General features: G+C 41.7%; 1 protein-coding gene across 6 annotated transcripts in view; it reads left to right on the top strand.

Annotated features, from left to right (window-relative positions):
• BRF1 (BRF1 general transcription factor IIIB subunit) overlaps positions 1 to 24,995 on the top strand; it is a 237,048-nt gene that overhangs the window by 10,068 nt on the left and 201,985 nt on the right. For all 6 annotated transcript variants that reach the window (XR_012159588.1, XM_073349848.1, XM_073349847.1 and 3 more), the window contains exon 2: positions 19,508 to 19,588. Coding sequence is in view for 5 of the 6 variants with exons in the window: in XM_073349848.1 (XP_073205949.1) it covers positions 19,508 to 19,588 (81 nt within the window). In the remaining variant the exon portion in view is untranslated. The remainder of the gene's footprint in view (positions 1 to 19,507; positions 19,589 to 24,995) is intronic.

Here is a 24,995-nt window from a genome sequence, read left to right as displayed (position 1 = left end):
AGGCAGGATGACCTCATGCTGTTTTTCCCTTCTATGGTCTTCCCATCCACCTGTATGTAAATGAGGCTTCCATTGTTTTGATTCTACCGTGCTTAATTTACATAGAAGACAGGTAAATAGCTATGACATTCCCTTCTGTTTGGAAGAGACCTGTTCTTCCTTTGTATGGACACAGACCATAAAGTGTAATATTAATGAGTATCCATAATTCCTTATATAGCGTTAATACATTCATTTTATGATATTAATTACCAGTTTGTCAAAGGCTTTTATAAAATATCTCACTCGATAAACTTATAATACAGTAATATTGTATGCATTCAGTTGATTGAATTGCTTATCAGTTGAGGTTCAGCCCCTCTGTCTTCATAGCCCAGAAAAAGTTACTCTTCCTTGCTGGAAGCTGTCACCTCCTGTTCGTTAGCTTGATAGTTTGTTCACCTAATATGTAAGTGGACCTTCATTTTCTCTGCCTGACAACTGCGCTGGTCAGGTCAGAGAAGCAAATACACATTCCTTTGTCTAGGGCAGACTCTTTTACCAACCCCCCTGATGTGCCTGGCTTAAACACATTTTAGTCGTCATTCCAGCATATATCCATAACTTTTAGTACACATTGCGTACACATAGCACACAAAAATATTAATGATTAGTGAATTATTAGTTTTCTTATGATGTTACATGACACTGTTTAGATACCGATTGTAACCATAGTGAGTTGGGGTACACGGAATTGGTCAGGCCAACTGAAACTCATTACCTGGTCCAAGGAGCCCCTTGCTGTCTGGCACTGGGATGCTTTTAGGATCATACCTCCCCTTATTAAGCTGCTGGAGGTTGAGCCACTGGCTGACCCGGAGGCAGCAGGTCAGAGCCCTTTCTCCTGAACAGGACATCTGCCATAGTCTCTTTTCCCTTTATATAGAAGAAACCTGTTTTGTTACCTTTGTCTGTTCACAGTGACCAGGACACAATGTCAGAGAATATCCCTAATTTCACTTAGAGTTGTTACAAACATTTCATGGGGACATTAATGACCAAATGATGTATTACATGTCATTGTTTAAATAAATATCGTGACACCAGTGTGTGTGGTGTAGTGAGTATGTCAGACCTGGCAAGAGTTGCTGACACAGAGTGGTGAGCCATGTGTGGGCCTGTGTGTCACAGGATGGGAGGGAAGAAGAGCAGGTGAATGCTCCTCTTCAATTCCGTCAGCCAGAGAAGGTTGGTGTAGGGGTGGAGGAGGTTTCAGTTTTATCAGAAACCTGCTAGCCACTGATCCAAAAGATGGAGTCTGTATATGCTGTCCAGGAAACAGCACCTTGGTAGAAATCCCCACATGCTTCCATTTCCCAGTAGCTTGAAGAGGCAGAGGTTGGCTTCCCACCTGGACATTGCCACTGAACAGCTCCCCCACCACCAAAAAAACCCCTTCTGTTTTGGGGCTATTAAAGGCTGCTGTGGACGATATCCCAATTCCTATAAAATACCCCAATGGCTGGCGAAATCAGCCTCCTCCGACAGCCAAACTCCCTATCAGTTGCCTTCATCCATTGTAAGTTTTTCTGCTAAAAGTGGGGGTTTCTTTTAAAGAAACCAGAATGCTGAAGACAGGCAAGGCTCTTCAACCTTGCTAGGCTGCCCACTTAGAACACAGAGTTATAAAATTCTTTACATGTCACTATAATCCCACCCACTAGTTTGTACCTATTCCTTAGTTGTTCAGTACCTACCTTATCTTTGTTTCAGGTACTAGCATTCCAGGTACTGGTCTGTGCAGCTACCTCCTTTGCTGCTACAGAAGATTAATGCATTTTGCCTTTGACAAGGTTCCTATCTTCTAATGGCAAGGCTGACTGACTTTAGCTTCGCAAAGTGTTATGGGATACTCACCATTGGCGAACAGGATTATAGAAACTCATAGGCCAATTCAGGCCATGTAACTTCTAGAAATATATACACGCACAATATAATGTCATGTAGATGTGTTCTTAATGCATATTAATATGTGCAATATCAGTAATACACATTGATAATGTGATACATCTATATTAGTCAACAGGGTAGAGCGATTTAAAACATGATTAAAAATCATTTAAATCAGGTTGAAGATTTGTAAAAGCTAATTTGAAAGTTCGTGCTATGGCAATTTTACATTAAAAGAACGAAAATGAACTAAATTATGAATACATTTTTTTAAAAAAGGCCACTAGTGGTAGGGCATCTTATTTGAATTTTACACAAGTGCTTTTAGGGGGAATATATTGAAAAATTAAGGCTCTTATCCTGCAAGTATGTAACTTTATTCACATGATTGGGGAGTTTATAACTTTGGTTGATAAAGATAAGTGTATTCTAAGTATATTTCACCTTCTGTAAGCTGTTTGATTTACTGTCGCACAATATTTTGATTAAAAAAATTGAATAAAAATTAACAAGGTGTTTCTAGTTGGGTCGTGGAATGATTGGTTCTTGGCCCTACTCTATTTAATATTTTATTAATGATATGGAAGAAAACATAAAACCATCACTGTTAAAGTTTGCAGATGACCAAAAATTGGTGGAGGACATAATGAAGAGGATAGGTCACTGCTACAGAGCAATCGGATTGCTTTGTGGGCTGGGCATAAGCAAACAAAATCTGTGTTTTAATATGACCAAATATAAATGTACATACTGTACATTAGGAACAAAGAATGTAGACCATACTTATAGGATGAGGGACTCTATCCTGTGAAGAAGTAACTCTGAAAAAGATTTGGAGTGTTGTGGTAGATAATCAGCTGAACATGAGCTCCTAGTGCAACTGTGTGACCAAAGAGCCTAATGTGATCCTTGGATGCATAAATGGGAATCTCGAGTAGGAGTAGAAAAGTTATTTTATCTTTGTGTTTGGCACTGGTACTACCACTGCTGGAATACTGCGTTCAGTTCTGGTGCCTGCAATTCAAGAAGGATATTGATAAAATGGAGAGGATTCAGAGAAGAGCCTTACAGTGAGAGATTCGAGATATCTATTTAGCTTAACAAAAAAGAAGGTTTATGGGCAACTTGATCAGTCAATGAGGATCAAATATTTGATAAAGGTCTCTCTTCAGTCTTGGAGAGAGAGGTATAACAAGATCTAATGGCTGGAAGCTGAAGCTAGAGAAATTCACACTGGAAATGTGTAAATTTTTAACAGTGAGGTTAGTTAACAATTGGAACCATTTGCCAAGGGTCATGGTTGATTCTCTATCACTGGCAATTTTAAAATCAGAACTGGATGTTTTTCTAAAAGATGTGCTCTAGTTTAAACAGGAATTATTTGGGGGAATTATTTCTTTGGTGTCTGTTATACAGGGGAGGTCATAGATGATCCCCGTGGTCCCTTCTGGCCTTGGAAGCTATGAGTCATTCCATTGACTTCAGTAGGACTATAATGTGCAGAAGTGCCTGCAGCATCAGGGACTAAAATGATTTTTTTAATTAAAAATTTCGTGGCATATAATCAAAACAAAACGGATTTAGTGTTAAACAGTGTGAGGTTATTTAGACTTTCAATAGATTAACAAAGTTGTGAACTTTTTATGCAAAAAAATTTCAAAAATTGTAGCCTGAAAAGTTACTTATGCCTTGGACTTTTTTATTTTGGGATAGAAAATCATTTTAAGTGCGAAACTTCTTAGTAGAAGTTGTCCGTGTGTAAAATCTGAAATTCTAACAACTAGAAAACTAATTAAAGAAATACATAAAAAATCCATTTTAGCAATTTAAGACTAGAAAATAGGAGGAAAGTAAAGAACTAGCCATATGCAAATTAATAATCTGCTTTAAATGAAAAAATAATTTAAATAAAACTCTTCTATCTTAAAAAAAAATCACAATTTTTATCCACCATGATAAGTAGGCAAAATGCAGAAGTACATTGCTCACTACTGAGACAATTATAATTGGCAGAATAAAATGTTTCGTATTAAGAAAAGGAGTACTTGTGGCACCTTAGAGACTAACCAATTTATTTTTTTTGTATTGATATTAACTTTATTTTTGTCCATGGCAAATTACCTCACAAATGTTGCTAAAGGTTTCTTATGTATTGTGTTACTATGTTTATAGAAGTCAAGAATCTAGGTTATTGATTTGAGCCATTAATTGTTCTCAAGTTTTCCCACAATGATCTCCCAATGCACCTCAATCCTGACCTCTCACTTGCTCCTAGTGCAGTCTTGGACACTTTTTGAGTAGATTCTACTGGCTCTTTTCAGCTTTTTTATTTTTATTTTACCTGATGTGCAAAATTGTGTACAAGGATAGTGCTACCAAAATTGCTCTTCTTTGTGATCCGGATCTCCAGAGGTGAAAGGCTAGTACACAGACTGACACCATAAAATGTTAACTTTGATCCATAAGAGAGGTGAGGCCATAGTTAAGGTTCCAAAACAGAGGGAGATGTGGGTTAGGACTGTACTGGATTGTAGAGTTACCAGGTGTCTGGTTTTTGACTGGAACACCTGGTCAAAAAGGGACCCTGGCAGCTCCGGTCGGTACTGCTGACTGAGCCGTAAAAGCCTGGGCACAGTTGGGGTCTGGGGCTAAGGCAGGTTCTCTGCCTGCCGTAGCTCCCTGTGGGTCACAGAAGCAGCCGCCAGATCCTTGTGGACCCTAGGCGCATGTGCAGCCAGGGAGGCTCCATGTGCTGCCCCCACCCCAAATGCTGTCTCCACAGCTCCAGTTGGCCAGGAACCACAACCAATGGGAGCTGCAGGGGCAGCACCTGTGGGTGCGAGGGCAGCATGCAGAGCCCCCCTGGCCACCCATGCGCCATGGGGCTGCAGGGACTTGGTGGCCGCTTCCTGGGAACGTACAGCGCGGTAAGCGCCACTGGGACCCTGCACCCTAACTCCCTGCCTGAGCCGCCTCCTGCACCACAACCCCCTGCCCAAGCCTGGATTCCCTTCCTGCACCAAACTCCCTCTTGGAGCCCCCCCTATACTCCAACCCCCTGTCCCAGCCCGGAGCTCCCCCCTTCACCCCAAACCCCTTATCCTCACCCCAGAGCCTGCACCCTTAACCGGAGTCTGCACCCTCTCCCCCACTCTGAACCCCTTGGCCCCAGTCTGGAGCTCCCTCCTGCACCCCAAACCCCTTATTTCTGGCTCCACCCAGAGCCCACACCCCCAGCCCAGAGCCTATACCCCCTTCCTGCACCCCAATCCCCTGCCCCAGCTCGGTGAAAGTGAGTGAGGGTGGGGGAGAGCAAGTGACGGAGGGAGGGAGGATGGAGTGAGCGGGGGCAAGGCCTCGGGGAAGGGGTTTTTGGTTTTGTGCGATTAGAAAGTTGGCAACCCTACTGGATTGGCAGACTCTTATTGGGCAGCTTGAACACATGCCAATATTTTGCCTGGCTTTAGTTTTTCACTTTCCCGAGTACCAAATTCATCCATAAATATAATGGTGGTGATAGTAGGGGAGAACGAAGACGCTATTTATTTTTATGGTATGGAGGTATCTGTCTGGGACATAAGTGAAAAATTCAAGTTTTAGAAATTTATGAACAGTAACTTTCCCCCCTTATGCTTATCTCCTGGATTCCTCAAGGTGGCAATCTTGCATCAGACTTAGTGGATGATTCTTCCTGGCAGCGCATCTTCCTGTATGTGCTATCTTTGTGATAGCAACAAATGCTTGCTTGAAATACTGCAGACTATATTGTTGGCAGCTATGAAAATGCTGAATCCTTTACATTGTGTTAGGTCCACATTGATTTTTGTATGATATTCAGACTGAAACGTTGTGGAAAGTGGGCACATCCCTCTTTTGAAAGTGAGCTGATTTTTTTGAGGGTGGGGTGCAGCTAGAAGGCTCTAGACTGGAAAACGTGTCTCTGCTGAGTTTATTCACGTAAGCATTTTAGTAGATTATGGTGTGTGAAGATCTGTTCGCTTGTCTGTTAAAATCGGCTGATGGGAGAATATAACAGAAGACTTTCATTTATAGACTTTGTAGACTTTGATTAAAGATTTCTGTGCAGTCAAACTATTAAATCCTATGCTGTTGCACACATGAATTGCAATGGAACATTGACCTACACTGCTTTTGGGTTTCATGGTCTAACTTAAATGGAAAGCTCATTAATTTTTTTATATTAAATCTCCCAGTCTAGTTAGTAAAAACCCTGGATTATGGCACAGTTGATTTGGTACATTCTGTATTCTTTACAAGTTTTATTCTGCATCTGCAGAGAAAAGGATATTAAAATACAGCCTTTTTTCTAATTTTTAGTAGTGTTTTCTTTCATAAACATACAGTGCTGGCCATGTGTTAGAATCATAGAATCATAGAATATCAGGGTTGGAAGGGACTCCAGAAGGTCATCTAGTCCAACCCCCTGCTCGAAGCATGACCAATTCCCAGTTAAATCATCCCAGCCAGGGCTTTGTCAAGCCTGACCTTAAAAACCTCTAAGGAAGGAGATTCTACACCTCCCTAGGTAACGCATTCCAGTGTTTCACCACCCTCTTAGTGAAAAAGTTTTTCCTAATATCCAATCTAAACCTCCCCCACTGCAACTTGAGACCATTACTCCTCGTTCTGTCATCTGCTACCATTGAGAACAGTCTAGAGCCATCCTCTTTGGAACCCCCTTTCAGGTAGTTGAAAGCAGCTATCAAATCCCCCCTCATTCTTCTCTTCTGCAGGCTAAACAATCCCAGCTCCCTCAGCCTCTCCTCATAACTCATGTGTTCCAGTCCCCTAATCATTTTTGTTGCCCTTTGCTGGACTCTCTCCAATTTATCCACATCCTTCTTGTAGTGTGGGGCCCAAAACTGGACACAGTACTCCAGATGAGGCCTCACCAATGTCGAATAGAGGGGAACGATCACGTCCCTTGATCTGCTCGCTATGCCCCTACTTATACATCTCAAAATGCCATTGGCCTTCTTGGCAACAAGGGCACACTGCTGACTCATATCCAGCTTCTCGTCCACTGTCACCCCTAGGTCCTTTTCCGCAGAACTGCTGCCTAGCCATTCGGTCCCTAGTCTGTAGCTGTGCATTGGGTTCTTTCGTCCTAAGTGCAGGACCCTGCACTTATCCTTATTGAACCTCATCAGATTTCTTTTGGCCCAATCCTCCAATTGGTCTAGGTCCTTCTGTATCCTATCCCTCCCCTCCAGCGTATCCACCACTCCTCCCAGTTTAGTATCATCCGCAAATTTGCTGAGAGTGCAATCCACACCATCCTCCAGATCATTTATGAAGATATTGAACAAGTTAACTATAGTGGTCCCATCAAGCAACAGTTACTCTTAGTTAAAGCTGCAAGAAAGCCTCCATTATAACCCTCTCTTTTCCCTAACCCATTAATTTTGAAAAATTAATGTTTTGGCTGAAACTGTGTAGACTGTGTGTGATCCTTCTTTGCCCACACATGGGTGGAGAGAGAGGCAAGAAACACAGCTTTCTCCCACCCTCAGTTTTGTCCTGCTCAGGTTGCAATGTCGGGCCACTCTCAATAGCCCCAGAATGCATGGACTGCTTGCTTCTGTTGCTCCTTGGGGAGCATGATGCTGAAAAGGTGGGAGGGAAGAAGTAGAGGCATGGCTGGCTGTGGAGTATGGGTAGGTGCCTCGGGGTATTCTGGGCCATCCCAACAGCATGTGCAAAATGTGGATCTGACTGCCTGCAGGGAGTGGCCTGCGGAAAGATCTTTGCCTGCAGTACAATTTCTAAGTGTTTCTGGGGTGGTGCATCTTCACACACCTCCCTCTACCCAGCATTTGTAGCTAACCGTCACAGACTATCCCTAAACCTGGGAAGAGAGGAAGGTTTTGATTTAATAAAGCTGAGAGTTTAAGTGGTATGGGGAATATTTAGTAGATGACTTTGTAGAGTTGTGAAGTGCTCATTTCAGAAGAGATGTGTTGCATAGAGTTATGGAAGTATGCACAGGGGACTTGCCAAGGCTGCAACCCTCTCTTGTGGAGTTCCTAAGTTCTGCAGGGCTGCATCTGCACTTCATGGATCAAGGAACATAACAGGCTCTGCTTGTGTGCCCTGAAATAGCTCTGGGTTATATTTCTGGTAAATCTTGGAAATCAAATTTTTAAAACAGAGAAAAGAGTTTTAGTTCATTGTTAAAGCTGCATAATTAAAAATTGAAGAGAGTCAAGAAATGTAAAAATTCGAATTAAAATAGAATGTTAATTTGGCCTTGTAGTGGTTGCTAGTTCTGTTTTTCTTAAACAAAGAGCTTAATGTTATTGTTTGTCTTTAAGTGTATACCATAAACATACAGCATTTGTAGTATGGCTGAATTTACTGACTTTTTGTGGAGTTTTAACTATCCAGCTGTAACATTGCATTATTTTTATTATTCAGTCTATGAAGATGGGAGAGCAATACAGCAGTGCATAGACAATCCGGGAAGTTTTTGGAAAGCGTAGGGGACAATTTCCTGGTGCAAGTGCTAGAGGAGCCAACTGGGGGGGAGCTTTTCTTGACCTGCTGCTCACAAACCGGGAAGAATTAGTAGGGGAAGCAAAAGTGGATGGGAATCTGGGAGGCAGTGACCATGAGTTGGTTGAGTTCAGGATCCTGACACAGGGAAGAAAGGTAAGCAGCAGGATACGGACCCTGGACTTCAGGAAAGCAGACTTCGACTCCCTCAGGGAACGGATGGGTAGGATCCCCTGGGGGACTAACATGAAGGGGAAAGGAGTCCAGGAGAGCTGGCTGTATTTCAAGGAATCCCTGTTGAGGTTACAGGGACAAACCATCCCGATGTGTCGAAAGAATAGTAAATATGGCAGGCGACCAGCTTGGCTTAACGGTGAAATCCTAGCGGATCTTAAGCATAAAAAAGAAGCTTACAAGAAGTGGAAGGTTGGACATATGACCAGGGAAGAGTATAAAAATATTGCTCGGGCATGTAGGAATGAAATCAGGAGGGCCAAATCGCACCTGGAGCTGCAGCTAGCGAGAGATGTTAAGAGTAACAAGAAGGGTTTCTTCAGGTATGTTGGCAACAAGAAGAAAGCCAAGGAAAGTGTGGGCCCCTTAACGAATGAGGGAGGCAACCTAGTGACAGAGGATGTGGAAAAAGCTAATGTACTCAATGTTTTTTTGCCTCTGTCTTCACTAACAAGGTCAGCTCCCAGACTGCTGCGCTGGGCATCACAACATGGGGAATAGATGGCCAGCCCTCTCTGGAGAAAGAGGTGGTTAGGGACTATTTAGAAAAGCTGGACGTGCACAAGTCCATGGGGCCGGACGAGTTGCATCCGAGAGTGCTAAAGGAACTGGCGGCTGTGATTGCAGAGCCATTGGCCATTATCTTTGAAAACTCGTGGCGAACGGGGGAAGTCCCGGATGACTGGAAAAAGGCTAATGTAGTGCCAATCTTTAAAAAAGGGAAGAAGGAGGATCCTGGGAACTACAGGCCAGTCAGCCTCTCTTCAGTCCCCGGAAAAATCATGGAGCAGGTCCTCAAAGAATCAATCCTGAAGCACTTAGATGAGAGGAAAGTGATCAGGAACAGTCAGCATGGATTCACTAAGGGAAGGTGTCAAGGTTCCTCCCCCACTCTGAACTCTAGGGTACAGATGTGGGGACCTGCATGAAAAACCTCCTAAGCTTATCTTTACCAGCTTAGGTCAAAACTTCCCCAAGGTACAAAATATTACACCCGTTATCCTTGGACTGGCCGCTACCACCACCAAACTAATACTGGTTACTGGGGAAGAGCTGTTTGGACGCGTCCTTCCCCCCAAAATACTTCCCAAAACCTTGCACCCCACTTCCTGGACAAGGTTTGGTAAAAAGCCTCACCAATTTGCTTAGGTGACTACAGATCCAGACCCTTGGATCTTAAGAACAATGAACAATCCTCCCAACACTTGCACCCCCCCTTTCCTGGGAAATGTTGGATAAAAAGCCTCACCAATTTGCATAGGTGACCACAGACCCAAACCCTTGGATCTGAGAACAATGAAAAAGCATTCAGTGTTTTACAAGAAGACTTTTAATAAAAAATAGAAGTAAATAGAAATAAAGAAATCCCCCCTGTAAAATCAGGATGGTAGATATCTTACAGGGTAGTTAGATTCAAAAACATAGAGAACCCCTCTAGGCAAAACCTTAAGTTACAAAAAAGATACACAGACAGAAATAGTTATTCTATTCAGCACAATACTTTTCTCAGCCATTTAAAGAAATCATAATCTAACACATACCTAGCTAGATTACTTACTAAAAGTTCTAAGACTCCATTCCTGTTCTGTCCCTGGCCAAGACGACTACAGACAGACACAGACCCTTTGTTTCTCTCCCTCCTCCCAGCTTTTGAAAGTATCTTGTCTCCTCATTGGTCATTTTGGTCAGGTGCCAGCGAGGTTACCTTTAGCTTCTTAACCGTCTACAGGTGAGAGGAGCTTTCCCCTGGCCAGGAGGGATTTCAAAGGGGTTTACCCTTCCCTTTATATTTATGACAGAAGGTCATGCCTGACTAACCTAATCAACTTCTATGATGAGATTACTGGTTCTGTGGATGAAGGGAAAGCAGTGAATGTATGGTTTCTTGACTTTAGCAAAGCTTTTGGCACGGTCTCCCACAGTATTCTTGTCAGCAAGTTAAGGAAGTATGGGCTGGATGAATGCACTATAAGGTGGGTAGAAAGTTGGCTAGATTGTTGGGCTCAACGGGTGGTGATCAATGGCTCCATGTCTAATTGGCAGCCGGTGTCAAGTGGAGTGCCCCAGGGGTCGGTCCTGGGGCCGGTTTTGTTCAATATCTTCATAAATGATCTGGAGGATGGTGTGGATTGCACTCTCAGCAAATTTGCGGATGATACTGAACTGGGAGGAGTGGTAGATACGCTGGAGGGCAGGGATAGGATACAGAGGGCCCTAGACAAATTGGAGGATTGGGCCAAAAGAAATCTGATGAGGTTCAATAAGGATAAGTGCAGGGTCCTGCACTTAGGATGGAAGAACCCAATGCACAGCTACAGACTAGGGACCGAATGGCTAGGCAGCAGTTCTGCGGAAAAGGACCTAGGGGTGACAGTGGACGAGAAGCTGGATATGAGTCAGCAGTGTGCCCTTGTTGCCAAGAAGGCCAATGGCATTTTGGGATGTATAAGTAGGGGCATAGCAAGCAGATCGAGGGACGTGATCGTCTCCCTCTATTCGACATTGGTGAGGCCTCATCTGGAGTACTGTGTCCAGTTTTGGGCCCCACGCTACAAGAAGGATGTGGATAAATTGGAAAGAGTCCAGCGAAGGGCAACAACAATGATCAGGGGTCTGGAACACATGAGTTATGAGGAGAGGCTGAGGGAACTGGGATTGTTTAGTCTGCAGAAGAGAAGAATGAGGGGGGATTTGATAGCTGCTTTCAACTACCTGAGAGGTGGTTCCAGAGAGGATGGTTCTAGACTATTGTCAGTGGTGGAAGAGGACAGGACAAGGAGTAATGGTCTCAAGTTGCAGTGGGGGATGTTTAGGTTGGATATTAGGAAAAACTTTTTCACTAAGAGGGTGGTGAAACACTGGAATGCGTTGCCTAGGGAGGTGGTGGAATCTCCTTCCTTAGAAGTTTTTAAGGTCAGGCTTGACAAAGCCCTGGCTGGGATGATTTAATTGGGGATTGGTCCTGCTTTTGAGCAGGGGGTTGGACTAGATGACCTTCTGAGGTCCCTTCCAACCCTGATATTCTATGATTCTATGATGGTTAGTGAAACTTTATGCAGCTTAGTTGATTGTAAAATTAGACTTTACATTTAAACTGTATGAACACATAACTGTCCTACCTGTGTTCAGAGCCAAATTCTTCATTTAGATACGTGTGTTGTTCCCATTTCAGCTCAGCAGGAGCTGGGCATATCATCACATGTAAGAAGTGACCTTTATGTACAATGTGTATATCTTGATGTATAACACAAGATGGGGAAGCTTTAAAGGAAGAGAAAGAGTTGAAATTTCTGCATAACTGGTAGTAACTGGGGAAATTTAATTACCCAGACATCAGTTGGAAAAGTAATTTGGCAAAACACAAAATTTCCAGTAAGTTCTTAGGACAGCTTTTTGTTTCAGAAAGTGGAAGAACCAGGGGGAGCTGTCATTTTTAGACTTGATTCTGACCAGCAGGGATGAATTGGATGTGAAGCTGAAAGTGGGAAGGCAGTTGAGGTGAAAGTGACCATGGAGTCATAGATTTCATGATCCTAAGGAAAGGAAAGCGTGAGAGCAACAGAATAAGGAAAATAGACTTCAAAAAAGCAGAGTTTAACAAATTCAGAGAACTGGCAGATAAAGTCTCATGGGAAGAAGAAGAAGAAGAAGAAAGAAGCGGGAACATGGCGCTCTCGGGGAGGAGGCAGGGCTGGGGCAGGGATTTGGGAAAGGAGTTGGAATAGGGGCAGGGAGGGGGCAGAGTTGGAGTGAGGACTTTAGGGAAGGGGTTGGAATGGGGGCGGGGCTGGGGGAAGAGAGGGGAACGAGCACCTGGGGAAAGAGGGGAAGTTGGTGGCTATGCTCCATGAAGAGCTTTTTAATGACCTGAAAATCAAAAAGGAATCCTACAAAAAATGGAAACATTGACAAATTGCTAAGGAGGAGTACAGAAGAATAGCACAAGCATGTAGGGACAAAATCAGAAAGGCTAAGAGACAAAACGAGTTAGTCCTAGCAAGGAACATAAAGAACCTTTTTTAAATTGTCTTTTAAATACATTAGGAGCAAGGAGGAAGTGAAGGTCTTTTACTTAGTGGGGAAGGAGAGCTAATAACTGATGGCATCAAGAAGGATGAGTTTTGGGGTCCTTTTGAGTTCTTTATAGTAGGTGGTGTCCAGAGACTTGTCTGTCGGCCTCACTGTCAGTCATCATAATTAAGGACTACAATAGTGCCCCCTTTTGTTAACTGGTTTGGTCACTATCTGAGGTTTGGATTTCAGGGACTGTGTAGCTGTCCTCTCAGTGGTAGAGAGATTGTGGTGGAAGTATTTTTTATTGAGGATTTCAGTGTCCATTTTTTACCTCCTGAAACAATCAGTGTAATCATCCAATGTGTGGTTTCATCCACTGAGGCATGTCCCGTCAGACGATTCTTTTTTCTTATGTCTGTCAGTGGGATGTGGTAGTTGTGGGTGGTATCATCTTTGTTGTGAAAAATACTTTGAGGTGGAGTCGGTGGAAGAATTTTCCTAGGTTTCCACATGTTCATATGATACCCAGTTCTATGATGGGACAGAAGTTCAGTCTCTTGGAGAGTACAGATCCTTCAGTAGTCTTGATGGGTTGATGATGATGTGGTGTCATGTAACAGCCATGTGGAAGGTCATGGTATAGTGGTTTCTCCTGGAGGTGGTGTTCTGTTGGTTGTAGAGTTGTTTTAATTGGTTCCACTTTGATTTTTTTTTTTTGCCAGTGGTACATATTTTTTAGCACCACTCTAATTTCATGTTCATGAAAACTTTCTTAGCAATAAGGAATGAGAAGGTAGAAAAAGCATAAAACGTGAGAAACATAATTGTTTCTATGCTGTTAGTCCTAATAGGTGAAATCTTCCACAGATGTTAGTGGATAGGGAGATAATCTTTTACGTCTAAATTACAAGTTCGAATCCAGTTGATTTTGGTAGTAACTGAAAGTCCTTATCTACCTGCTGTGCCTGTTTGGCTTATGCAGAGCTGGACCATTTACTAGTAGATGGGCTTCAATGTCAAGGGGATTACAATACACTTTTTTTTCTGATCTTTTGTCTGGTATATTTAGACTGTAAGCTTTTGGGAGAGGGACTGTCTCTTAGTGTGCGTGTGTGTGTGTGTACAGATCCTAGCACATCTTGACTAGGGCCTCTAGGTATTATGATAATACAAATAATTAATATTAGAATATTTTCTATTACACATTATTTGGTCTAAGAGTAACTTATTTTATTTTCAACTCTCCTTAGCTCTAGCTGTATCTCAAACACTTACGTATGTTCTTAACTTTACTCACTTGAATTGTTCTGTTGAATTCAACAGAACTACTCACCTACTTAATTTAAGCATGAGTGTAAGTGTTTGCAGGATCAGGGCCCTAGTTTTTTGCTGTACTTTAAAAGAGAGAAATGATAGCAATATATACTGACCAGCAGGAGCCAATCTTGAAATGCATGTTGGTAGTTAGACCTCTTAATACTAAATGAAATCTTGTGCACTTCTTTAGAACAGTGGTTCTCAACCAGGGGTATGTTGCAACCTGGAGGTATGCAAATGTCTTCCACAGGGTACATCAACTCATCTAGATACTTGCCTTGTTTTACAACAGGCTACATAAAAAGCACTAGCGAAGTAAGTACAAACTAAAATTTCATACAGACAATGACATGTTTATACTACGCTGTCATAAATATAAAGGGAAGGGTAACCATCTTTCTGTATACAGTGCTATAAAATCCCTCCTGGCCAGAGGCAAAACCCTTTCACCTGTAAAGGGTTAAGAAGCTAAGGTAACCTCACTGGCACCTGACCCAAAATGACCAATGAGGGGACAAGATACTTTCAAATCCGGACGGGGGGAGCAAAGGTTTTGGGCTGTCTGTGTGATGCTTTTGCTGTGAAGAGATCAGGAGTGTAAGCCTTACAACTCCTGTAAAGTTAGTAAGTAATCTAGCTAGAAAATGCGTTAGATTTTCTTTTGTTTAATGGCTTGTAAAATAAGCTGTGCTGGAGGGAATGCATATTGCTGTTTTTGTGTCTTTTTGTAATTTAAGGTTTTGCCTAGAGGGATTCTCTGTGTTTTGAATCTGATTACCCTGTAAGGTATTTACCATCCTGATTTTACAGAGGTGATTCTTTTACCGTTTCTTCAATGAAAAATCAATCAGGTTCTTAAAAGAAGAATTTTATTTATTCTTAAGATCCAAGGGTTTGGGTCTGTGTTCACCTGTACCAATTGGAGAGGATTCTTATCAAGCCTTCCCCAGGAAAGGGGGTATAGGGTTTGGGGGGATATTTTGGGGGAAGACGTCTCCAAGTGGTCTCTTTCCCTGTTCTTTGTTTAAAACGAATGGTGGTGGCAGCATACTGTTCAAGAACAAGGCAAAGTTTGTACCTTGGGGAAGTTTTTAACCTAAGCTGGTAAGAATAAGCTTAAGGGGTCTTTCATGCAGGTCCCCACATCTGTATCCTAGACTTCAGAGTAGGGAAGGAACCTTGACATGGTGGCAGAGTGGTGGGATCATTTTGAACCAGGATCATTTTGAAACAGAAGCACAGCAGGATTTTAAAAGGACAGGTTTTTTTTCCTTTGAGCTGCTTGGAAGCAGGTTTTAAGCTGAAAGCAGTTAGAGTTTATTCTGTCTCTTTGCCTAAGGACAGAGCATCTCCATAACAAAAGGATTTTTCTGTAAGCTTAGAACAGCTATCAGAGACACAAGCGTATTGGGTTACAGCACAGCAAAATTTTACAAGACAGGTTTTTTTTTTTTCTTTGTTTCTTACTCTTGGGAATAGCTAGGTTAAAAACAGAGGGGCTAGGATGACAGAAAGCAAGACCAAACAGAGTTAGCCAGACTGGAAGCCAAAGAAAAAGAAATGGAGGCTGCCCACCAGAGAGCTATGGAGGCAGAGAAAGCCCAGGAGGTTGCCCACCAGATCTATGGAGGCAGAGAAAGCCCAGGAGGCTGCCCACAGGAGAGCTATGGAGGCAAAGGAAAAAGAAATGGAGGAGAGGGGAAAAAGAGAGGAAGTATGCACTGGAGATAGAGAAGGCAAAGGCTCAGCAGAATATACTGGATAACCCTAAAAATCTTTCCCCAACAATCCACAAATGGGAGCGACTATATCCACAGTATGATGAATCCAGTGATATTGCTGAATATTTTCTCACCTTTGAGAGACTGTGTGCACGGGGGTCTGTGTGTTGCCCTGGCCACACCTCCAGGCACCACCCCCCACAGCTCCCACTGGCTGGGAATGGGCAACTGCAGCCAATGGGAGCTTCGGGGAGGTACATGGAGGAGCGGCCAGGGCAACACACAGACCCCTGTGCCCTCCCTCCGCCAGGTCCTGGCTGCTTCCCGGATCAGCACAGGGGCAAGGCAGGCAGGGAGGGAGCCTGCCCTGCCCCTGGTGTGCGCTGGGCCGGAGCTGCTCTAGGTAAACGCTGGGGGGGCTGCGGGAAGCTGGGGGGGCGCAGAAAATACGCGTGTGTGAGACCCCTGGGTTAAAGACACAGGCACTGGGAGTCAGAGGCCATGGTGAATGTTTTGGTTCCTTAATGAGGGTTGTGAACTGTAACATTAAACTGTGGAGCCCCCACATCTAGAGCCTTTGAAGTATTTGACTGAAAGGAGCTCCTTAAAGAAGGGGCCGTTGAAGTTGGTTTGTTACCAGGGTGAGTGGAAAGTATCGAAAACCTGACCAGATTCAAAGGGTTGTATACGCTTGTATGAAAAATCAAGCTTAAAAGTGTTGTCCAGAAAGCTTTCATAGGAATGTGTTTTTGAACTGTGTCTTCTCTTTTGTGCATCTTTCCAACTAATTTAATGTAAGCATTTAAGAGCGGGCACTGTCCCAGCAAGTCAGTAGCAGTGCAGCATATTTCCATTTGGCTGAAACAATCTGGAATCCAAGTTCAGTTCTTCACTTCTTGAATTTACATTATTGTGGAGGTATCATACTCAACGTGTGTGTGGGAGAGAATGCCTTGAATTACTTCCAAATGATATGTAAAGGAGGGAAGTATCCCACTAGCCAGAGTCTCAGTGTAGAGAGGTGTTTGGCTCTAGAGAGAGTCTTGTACAGCTGTACTCAGATGGAAGTATGTAGTTTCATTAAATTTGGAGGAATGGGGGGGTGGAGGGGTTGATAGGAACATATCATCTCCTTTTCTCACCCTAAAGAGAGGACTATTGAAGTCCAAAATATTCTTCAGATAATTAACTACTTAACAGCATACGTATTCAGTACTACAGGATTTTAGTATTTTGGTCTGATTTGCTGTTAAAGTTGATATTTTCCAAGTTTTCTGCTTGAGGTAACTAATGTGTCATTCCATATCTTTATGAAAATATGCTTATGATATGAATATGACATAACTGAGATATACCTTATGCAAGATGGCTCATGAGAGAGATAATTTGATTTATTAAATGCGATTATCCAATCTGTATGCCTGTATCATTTTTGTATCTGAAGTTAGGAATATTGTCTATGTATCTGTATTTCAACTATGCTACTTTGGGTGACGCCCACTGCTAACACTTCAGGTACAGCAATGGAAAAGCCAAACAGGGTGGACGGCCCATCAGCGAGGACAATGGACTGTGAAAAGCTTGGCCTTCCTGTGGACGCTCCATACTGCCACTGACTCATGGACGCTGTGATCCTACAGAGTCGGGTGGTCTTGTCACCTGATACTAAAGCATTACCTGTGACTTCTTGTAACTTTCCACTGGGGGTGGGGGGTCAAGTCTGGGAAACAAAGGATTGCTGCCTTATGTAAATCCTACTTAAGGGTGGAGAGGAAGGCAAACAAGACTCCTCCTCTCCATGGCCTGTCTGCCCAAGAAGAAAGACTGCAAAGGGGAAGGCAAGTGGGGAGTCCAGACTGAGACAGGGGTCAGGTCTGAAAAGAAATATAACTGGAACTCTGAACCACAGAAACTTTGCAAACTGCCTGCAACAATATTAGGGTGAGAAATACTATTTGTAACCAATTTCTTTAGCGAAATTAGCTTGGTTTGCGTGTTAGATTTCATTTGCTTAGTAATCTGCTTTGACCTGTTTGTTACCCCTTTTACCACTTAAAATCTGCCTTTTATAGTTCATAAAATTTGTTTTGTTTATTATTAAACCCAGTTTCTGTAATTTCTAACTGGGGGAGGGGAGCAAGAAGTGTGCATACCTCTCTCCACATTGAGGGGAGGGTGTGAATTTCATAATATATCTTTGGGTCTGTACTCCAAAGTACATCTGAGTGCTGGAGCAAGTCCCTTAAACTGAGTCTTCCCAGAGCTGATCTGCAGCTGGGTGTGGCTCTGCCTGTGTGTGTTAGAGGAGGCTTTAATAGCCTGGCTCAGCAAGACAGGTTAAAGGGGACCCATGCTGGCAGAACAGGTAGACTTGGTGGTATCTCAGCACATCAGGTGGTTTCCCAAGGGGTCCAACTCATCACGTTAACCTCATGAAAAAAGAACGTGGAGTACTCGTGGCACCTTAAAGACTAATACATTTGTTAGTCTCTAAAATGCCACAAGTACTCATTCTTTTTGCTGATACAGACTAACACGGCTACCACTCTGAAACCATTAACCCCATGGTTATTTTTGAAAAAAATCATCTTTTGTGAAAGGATCCAATTGTTCATCACTAATAGTTTAGGGGCTACTTGTGCAACCCTTACGCTTGTGAATATTCTCGTTGATTTCAAGTAGCGTGCTCACACTGAAGCCACTCAGTGCAGCAACTGTCCCTTAGGATATGCTAGTTTAGCAAAGTAAGAGTGAATCTGAGGGCATGTCTACACTTAGCTGGGATTGACGCTGCTGCAATCAAAGCACCGGGGGGCAATTTAGCAGGTCTAGTGAAGACCCACTAAATGACTGCAGATCGCTCTCCTTTGGACCCTGGTACTCTACCGGAATGAGAAGAGTAAGGTAAATGATTTAATGGGGGATGGGTTCTGCTTTTGAGCAGGGGGTTGGACTAGATGACGTCCTGAGGTCCCTTCCAACCCTGATATTCTATGATTCTATGAAATTGATGGGAGAACATTTCCCATCAACACAGTGCAGTGTAGACACCTCAGTAAGTTGACCTAAGCTACTTTGACTCCAGCTATGTTGTTCACATATCTGGAGTTGCATAACTTAGGTAGACTTACCCAGGTTGTGTAGACAAGGCCTCCAACTCTGCTGAGATTTGTTACTTTCTAACCTTCCATCTCCTTTTTTAATACCTGAATTGCTTCATCGACTCTACATTCCAGACACACAATTCTGTAACCCAAGCTACAGTATGGGTGCTTGACTTATATTGCAGCGTTTTCAATGTACAAGGTGTGTATATACTAGCCTTAACACAGAACCTTTTGCACACTGACCACATTTTCTGTTCTGTAATGTAGATGTTTAGCTATTAAAATTCAGTATTTAACCTTTCTCTAACAAAATATAAATGAGCAATTGTTCTGTGGTTTGCTGCGAGAAAGATTTTACAATTGAGGGCTAGATTATGACTTAATGTTCTTTCTGGAGTAAGGGACGGCACATTGTTACACTAGCTAACCTTGGAGCAGCCCAGGTGAGAGATTGTGGGGAAAGCACTGAGTTTGGTAGGTCCCTACTGAATTTATATGCTATGCCTTTCACCCTTCAAATCCCTATGTTACCACCCTTACCAGACCATAATTTTGCCCGATCATACATTGTAAAAGTATTGAATGAAAAGGATGCATTGTAAGATCTATTTTAATGCTTTAGTTGTATCTGATAATTGTTAGTTTTTGTCGCCCCCCTCTCCCCCACAGGTGCTGGTAAAACACCATCATTAGGAGGAGGATTCCATGTCAATTTGGGAAAGGAATCACGAGCACAGACTCTCCAGAATGGTACTTGCAAACTTTAGTCTTGTTATTGTATGATTTTTAGCTCAACATAAATGCGATTGATGTTTAATTTTTAGTTTTGAATGTGACCTCAAACCCTAGCGTAACTATTTTCTGTAGAGTAGACAAGTCTGTAATTCTCCCTCCTGCTGATTTTATATTGTTCTCTTGTTGGATTATTATAAATCTGCCTTCTGAGATCATATAGTTGGACAAATGACAATGGCACTTGACAGTATTTTAAAAGGGCTTTTTCAAGGTTGGAAGGTCCACTGTACTTTTTATTAGCAGATAGCTTACTGTACCTTTTTATCTTATCAATTTGCGACGTTCTTAAGTGCTTTATGCACATTTATTTCCGAGCATAAGTGTTCCTCTGCTTTTATTTTCATACCGTTTTAAAATAAGACTATTCAAATATACCTACAATAAAAAACTGTAATTGGGGAGGAGAGAGAGAGGAAGAAGAAATTAATTTCAGGCTTCCAAAGAGGGTATTAATAAGGTATAAGGGAAAAGGTATATAGAAACCTAAAATCACAGCGTTTGCATGGTATACATTTTAATGTTGTTTGTATAATTGAAAATGACCCTTTGAATTTTTTAATCAGTGAAAGAGGTTTTTGTTTAGAAATGGAATAATCTTCCAGATTTAGATGTTATTACTTTTTATCCGCAGATATACATTGCCATTTGTTGGCTAATCAACAGTGTTGCCTTATGTTCTTGAGGTGACAGCTGATTGATTTTTTTGTCACATTAAAGACTCTCAAAAGGTGATGTGATTAACCGGGAGATGTAGGTGGGCTTCCATCAATATCTTACCAATTATCCTAATTTCCTAGAATATTTTAAAATAAATGATGTTTTTCCTCAGTAGAGGCTTTTACACACAACTCTAGAAAAGGAAATCTTGGTTTCCAAAATTGTGCCTGCATACAAACAGGAAGGATAACACTGATCTGCACAAATACATAATTGTAGAATAATTGACATAGAGCTAGATTATGTTACCCTTATTCATGCTGAATGGTACCATACACCATGTTGTGGGCCTACCAGTGGAGTAAAGTGCTACTCAGTGTGAGCAACAATATCAGAATCTGGCCCAAAGTTACATGGTCACCTCATGAGACTTTGAAAATTCTATCAATAAGAGAATTTTTGTTAGTGAAGTTTAATTACGTGAAGGAATGAACCTTAACTAAAAATTAATTTTGGACAGATATTTAAGTTTTAAACAAAGTGGCTGTTATGTACAACGACTATCTACTTCACAATATTTGTAACGTTAACTTCAGAAAAGTAAAATACTGAAAAAAATATTACTCTTTGAATATACTAGCCTCCTCTTTTTCGGGAGTCCTTAGAACCTAGAAAGTACTTTCTATTTTTCAGTTACTCTCTGAGGCTGTGTGTTGTGCTGAGCAGAACTGGATGTTGCTCTCTGGAATTTGACAATGTAACTCCTGAATTGTATGAAGGGTTTGCTTGAAAATAATGCTGAGCATCCTCCACCCTAGGAGTTGTGTATATATTGGCCACTTGTGTGACGAACCTCTTTACTATAAGTAGGGTCCTACCAAATTCACGGTCCATTTTGGTCAATTACACGGTCATAGGATTTTAAAAATAGTAAATGTAATTATTTCAGCTATTTAAATCTGAAATGTCATGGTGTTGTAATTGTAGGGGTCCTGATCCAAAAAGGAGTGGGCGGGGGGTGTCACAAAGTTATTGTGGTGGAGGGGTTGCAGTGCTGTTACTCTTCCTTCTGCGTCGCTGCTGACAGGTGGGCAGTTGGAGAGCGGTGGCTCCTGGCCAGGAGCCCAGCTCTGAAGGCGGAGCTGTTGCCAGCAGCAGCACAGAAGTAAGGATCGAATGGTATGGTGTTGTCACCCTTACTTCTGTGCCGCTGCCTGTAGAGCGGGGCCTTCCGTCAGCAGCCGCCGCTCTGAAGGCAGCAGCGCAGAAATAAGGGTGGCATGGTATGGTATTTTGCCACCCTTACTTCTGCGCTCCTGCTGGCAGGGCACAGCCTTAAGAGCTGGGTGCCTGGCCAACAGCTGCCTTTTCCCTGCCGCCCAGCTCTGAAGGCAGCGCAGAAGTAAGGGTGGCAATACCGTGACCTCCATAAAATAACCTTGTGACACCCCCCCTTGGATCAGGACCCCCAATTTGAGAAACGTTGGTCTCCCCTGTATATCTGTATAGTATAGGGTAAAAGCACAAAAAAGACTGGATTTCATGGGGGAGAGACCACGCTTCATGGTCTGTGACATGTTTTTCATGGCCATGTATTTGGTAGGGCCCTAACTATGATCCTCCTTGTTTTGTGCTACTTCAGAGTTCCAGTCTTGCACCAAGTAATTATAGTTACCTAAACTGAAACTTTCTTTCGAATAGTTTTACAACAGTCAATATTTTACTCTGGAGACTGCATTCATCTGAGGTTATCCATGGTATCCTTACCTCCACTCCATCACGTGTATCCTCCTTTATTCAAGAAAAAGGAATTTGGACTCAAATCTCTGTAGCAAGTTTGCATCTGGCTAGTTGCCAATCTGTCTTAGAAACTCCTTCTCAGTGTACACAGCAGTGTGCTTGCTAAGACACTGCAAGAACAGTCTGTAGTCCACATACAGGTATCCTGGTTGGTAAGGCCCTTCTTTTTGCTTCTGCATAGGGAGGAGGTTGGCTGGTATATTTTGAGTTTTACAGGGTCCATAATGACAAACTGAGCTATGGGAGCAAAGTTATAAAATCTCTGTCAGCATGTGCCCTTCGTCATGATTTTATCATTACATCTATAGTTATAGTATAGTGGCCTAATTATTTACATTACCTTGCATTTTTTAAAGAAAAGTGTGGTGAATGTTCATCGCCTAGAAAATATGAAGTCATTGGTACATGACTTTTTTTTTTTTTAAAGCAGTGTTCTTGTCCTTGGGTGGTGTAGTTTAATTTGAAAAAGAAATATTAAATAGATGTGTAGTAATTGAGTTGTGCACTCATCCCATAAAATTTGCATTTGTGAAGTTTATCTAGTTGCAAATGGACGGGTGAAATAAGCTGAGTTTGCTACAGAGGCATGAATTTTTTCTTTAATTATTTCAAATACCTCCTAGGAGATGGATTTGTTCCTTCACACTGGTGTTTCTCCATTCATGGATATGTACTGCTGTTTTTAATAGTATAAATACTCAATTTTTTCTTTCCGGTTGTGTTCTGTAAGAGTGCTGCCAGAGAAAAGATGAGTCCATGGGAAGCAGAGACAGGTTGTGGAACTCAAGGAATCCTGAAGGTTGTCACCTAATGTATTCTAGAGCAGCTAGGAAGAATATGACTGAGGCTGTGTGTAGTCTGAGAATTCTGGCATGGCTGTCAATAAGCCTACTCTTGCAGAAATACTGTATGTTTTACATAATGTAGGGGAAGATCCAGCAATAGGACAACAGTCTGCTAAAAACAGAAACTGCTGGACCAAATTCATCTTTGCGGTAATTTCACTGTTTTCCAAAGGGTCGACTTTGGCCAACTATATCTAATTTAATCACTTCATATAGTGGTCAGAATGGGCCAAACTAGTAGCAAAATATAAATTGCTATGCACTCTGGCTATCATTTGTGTAAGTGTTGTGATTATAGACTGTTCTGAACTTGGTAAAAAGTAGTTTTTCATTTAAATACCTGCATGTAGCAACTGATAGCTCCCAAATGGAAGAACAAAGGAGTGAAATATCAAACACATGCTAGTTAGCAGTTCTGGGCTTTTCCTGCAATATTTTTCGGTTTGTTTGTTTTATATAGCTTCCAAACAAAGGTCTCAGGCCTGAAAAGTTTAGACTCAGTTGCAGGGTGGGGATTTGATTTAAATCACTAGTCAGGAAGACTCGATTTAATCATGGTTTTCTACATAAAAGTGCATTCTTGTTGGTTGTTATAACCTTAATACATATTCTTCACAACTCGGAGATAGATGTAGATTTCATTTTTAGAAGGTACACACTATACATTTTTAAACAGTGATTTATTTTGAAAACTTTTCAGATTAGTTCTACAGCTATATCAGAAAATGAATGATTGTTTGGTTATTTCATTTACCAAAGGTAATTGAAGCAGATATTTATGAAGTCATTGGGAGGTGAACTATCTCCAGTTCAACAGGTTAATCATTAATATTTGGAGGATTTTCTTGCTGGGCTGTATTAGGAGGAGAACATCACCAGACAGACATTTAAATTGTTTTATTTAACTAAAACAACGTTATGTATTCTGGATTTTTCTCTGCAACAACAAACATATAATATTATAACAAAACAAGCACGTGTCCCTTGCTTCTCACATTTATCTCCAGACTTCTTCTCCTTGTCCAGATCTATTCCGCCTCCAACAATCTTCTATTCATTGAACTTTTTGAAACTTTGCACTTTTAGAGAGAGGTGAGGGATTGACTCTGTGTACACAAATTTTTAGAGGGACAGTAGAGTTGAGAGGTCTGTCATTTCTCACCTCTCTAGATATATTATATTTATTTATTTATTTATTTTACCCCCTCGCCCCCCCCATGTTAACAAGCATGTTACCTCTGGAGACAAATCCACAGTTTGAGAACTGCAAAACTAAGCATCTCTGATGGTATCTTCTAGACTGAGCACTGAGTTCCATTGGGTAGATAGAAAGATTAACCTAAATAATCTTTCCAGAAGCCTGTGGAACCCCATAAGATTGGGTTCCTAATCCATGAATTGTTGGAACTCATTTACAAAACTTTTCTTAACATTAAATGAATATATTGTCTCATACTATAGAATTTATAATCCCTATTCCATGATGAGATATATTTGAGCTATAATGTATCTTAATTAAAAACTATCTTTAGATGCTTTTTAAGGAAAAAACTATTTTATCAAAATAATCCTATTTAAATAAAAAAAAAATCTGATTTTATTTATTTTTTAAAACAGTCATTGATTTTTATCCACCCTGCTCAGTTGTATGTACAGTAGGCAGAGTTAATGTCCCACATCATTTGTGCCTTAGCTGCTTGTTTTCTTGCTATTTTTAACAGAAGTTCATAGTGGTTCATATCTTCTGGCTGTTTTTGATGAACCTGTGTTTATTTACCCAGGAAGTAGCTTTAGTTATAAAACTTGAGACCTATTTAAATTTGCTAAAATATTATGATAGATATGATATTCATTGCCTTTGTCAATATCTGCATACCAGAGCTTCATTTATAATATACTGTACTTTGCTAATGAACTTAATACTCAGTTACAGAAGATCAACAAATAAGAATGTATATCCTTTCTTATTGGTACTGAGGACCTCAAAAGTCTGTTTTGTTCAAATCTGAGATTTATTTTCCAAATCTGCACATCTGTGAGGCGAGAACTGTATCTCAGCT

The sequence above is a fragment of the Lepidochelys kempii genome, chromosome 6, assembly GCF_965140265.1.
Source record: "Lepidochelys kempii isolate rLepKem1 chromosome 6, rLepKem1.hap2, whole genome shotgun sequence".
NCBI classification, from domain to species: Eukaryota; Metazoa; Chordata; order Testudines; family Cheloniidae; genus Lepidochelys; species Lepidochelys kempii.
Note: the sequence above shows the minus strand (reverse complement) of the source record. Positions and strands in the feature narration are given on the sequence as shown.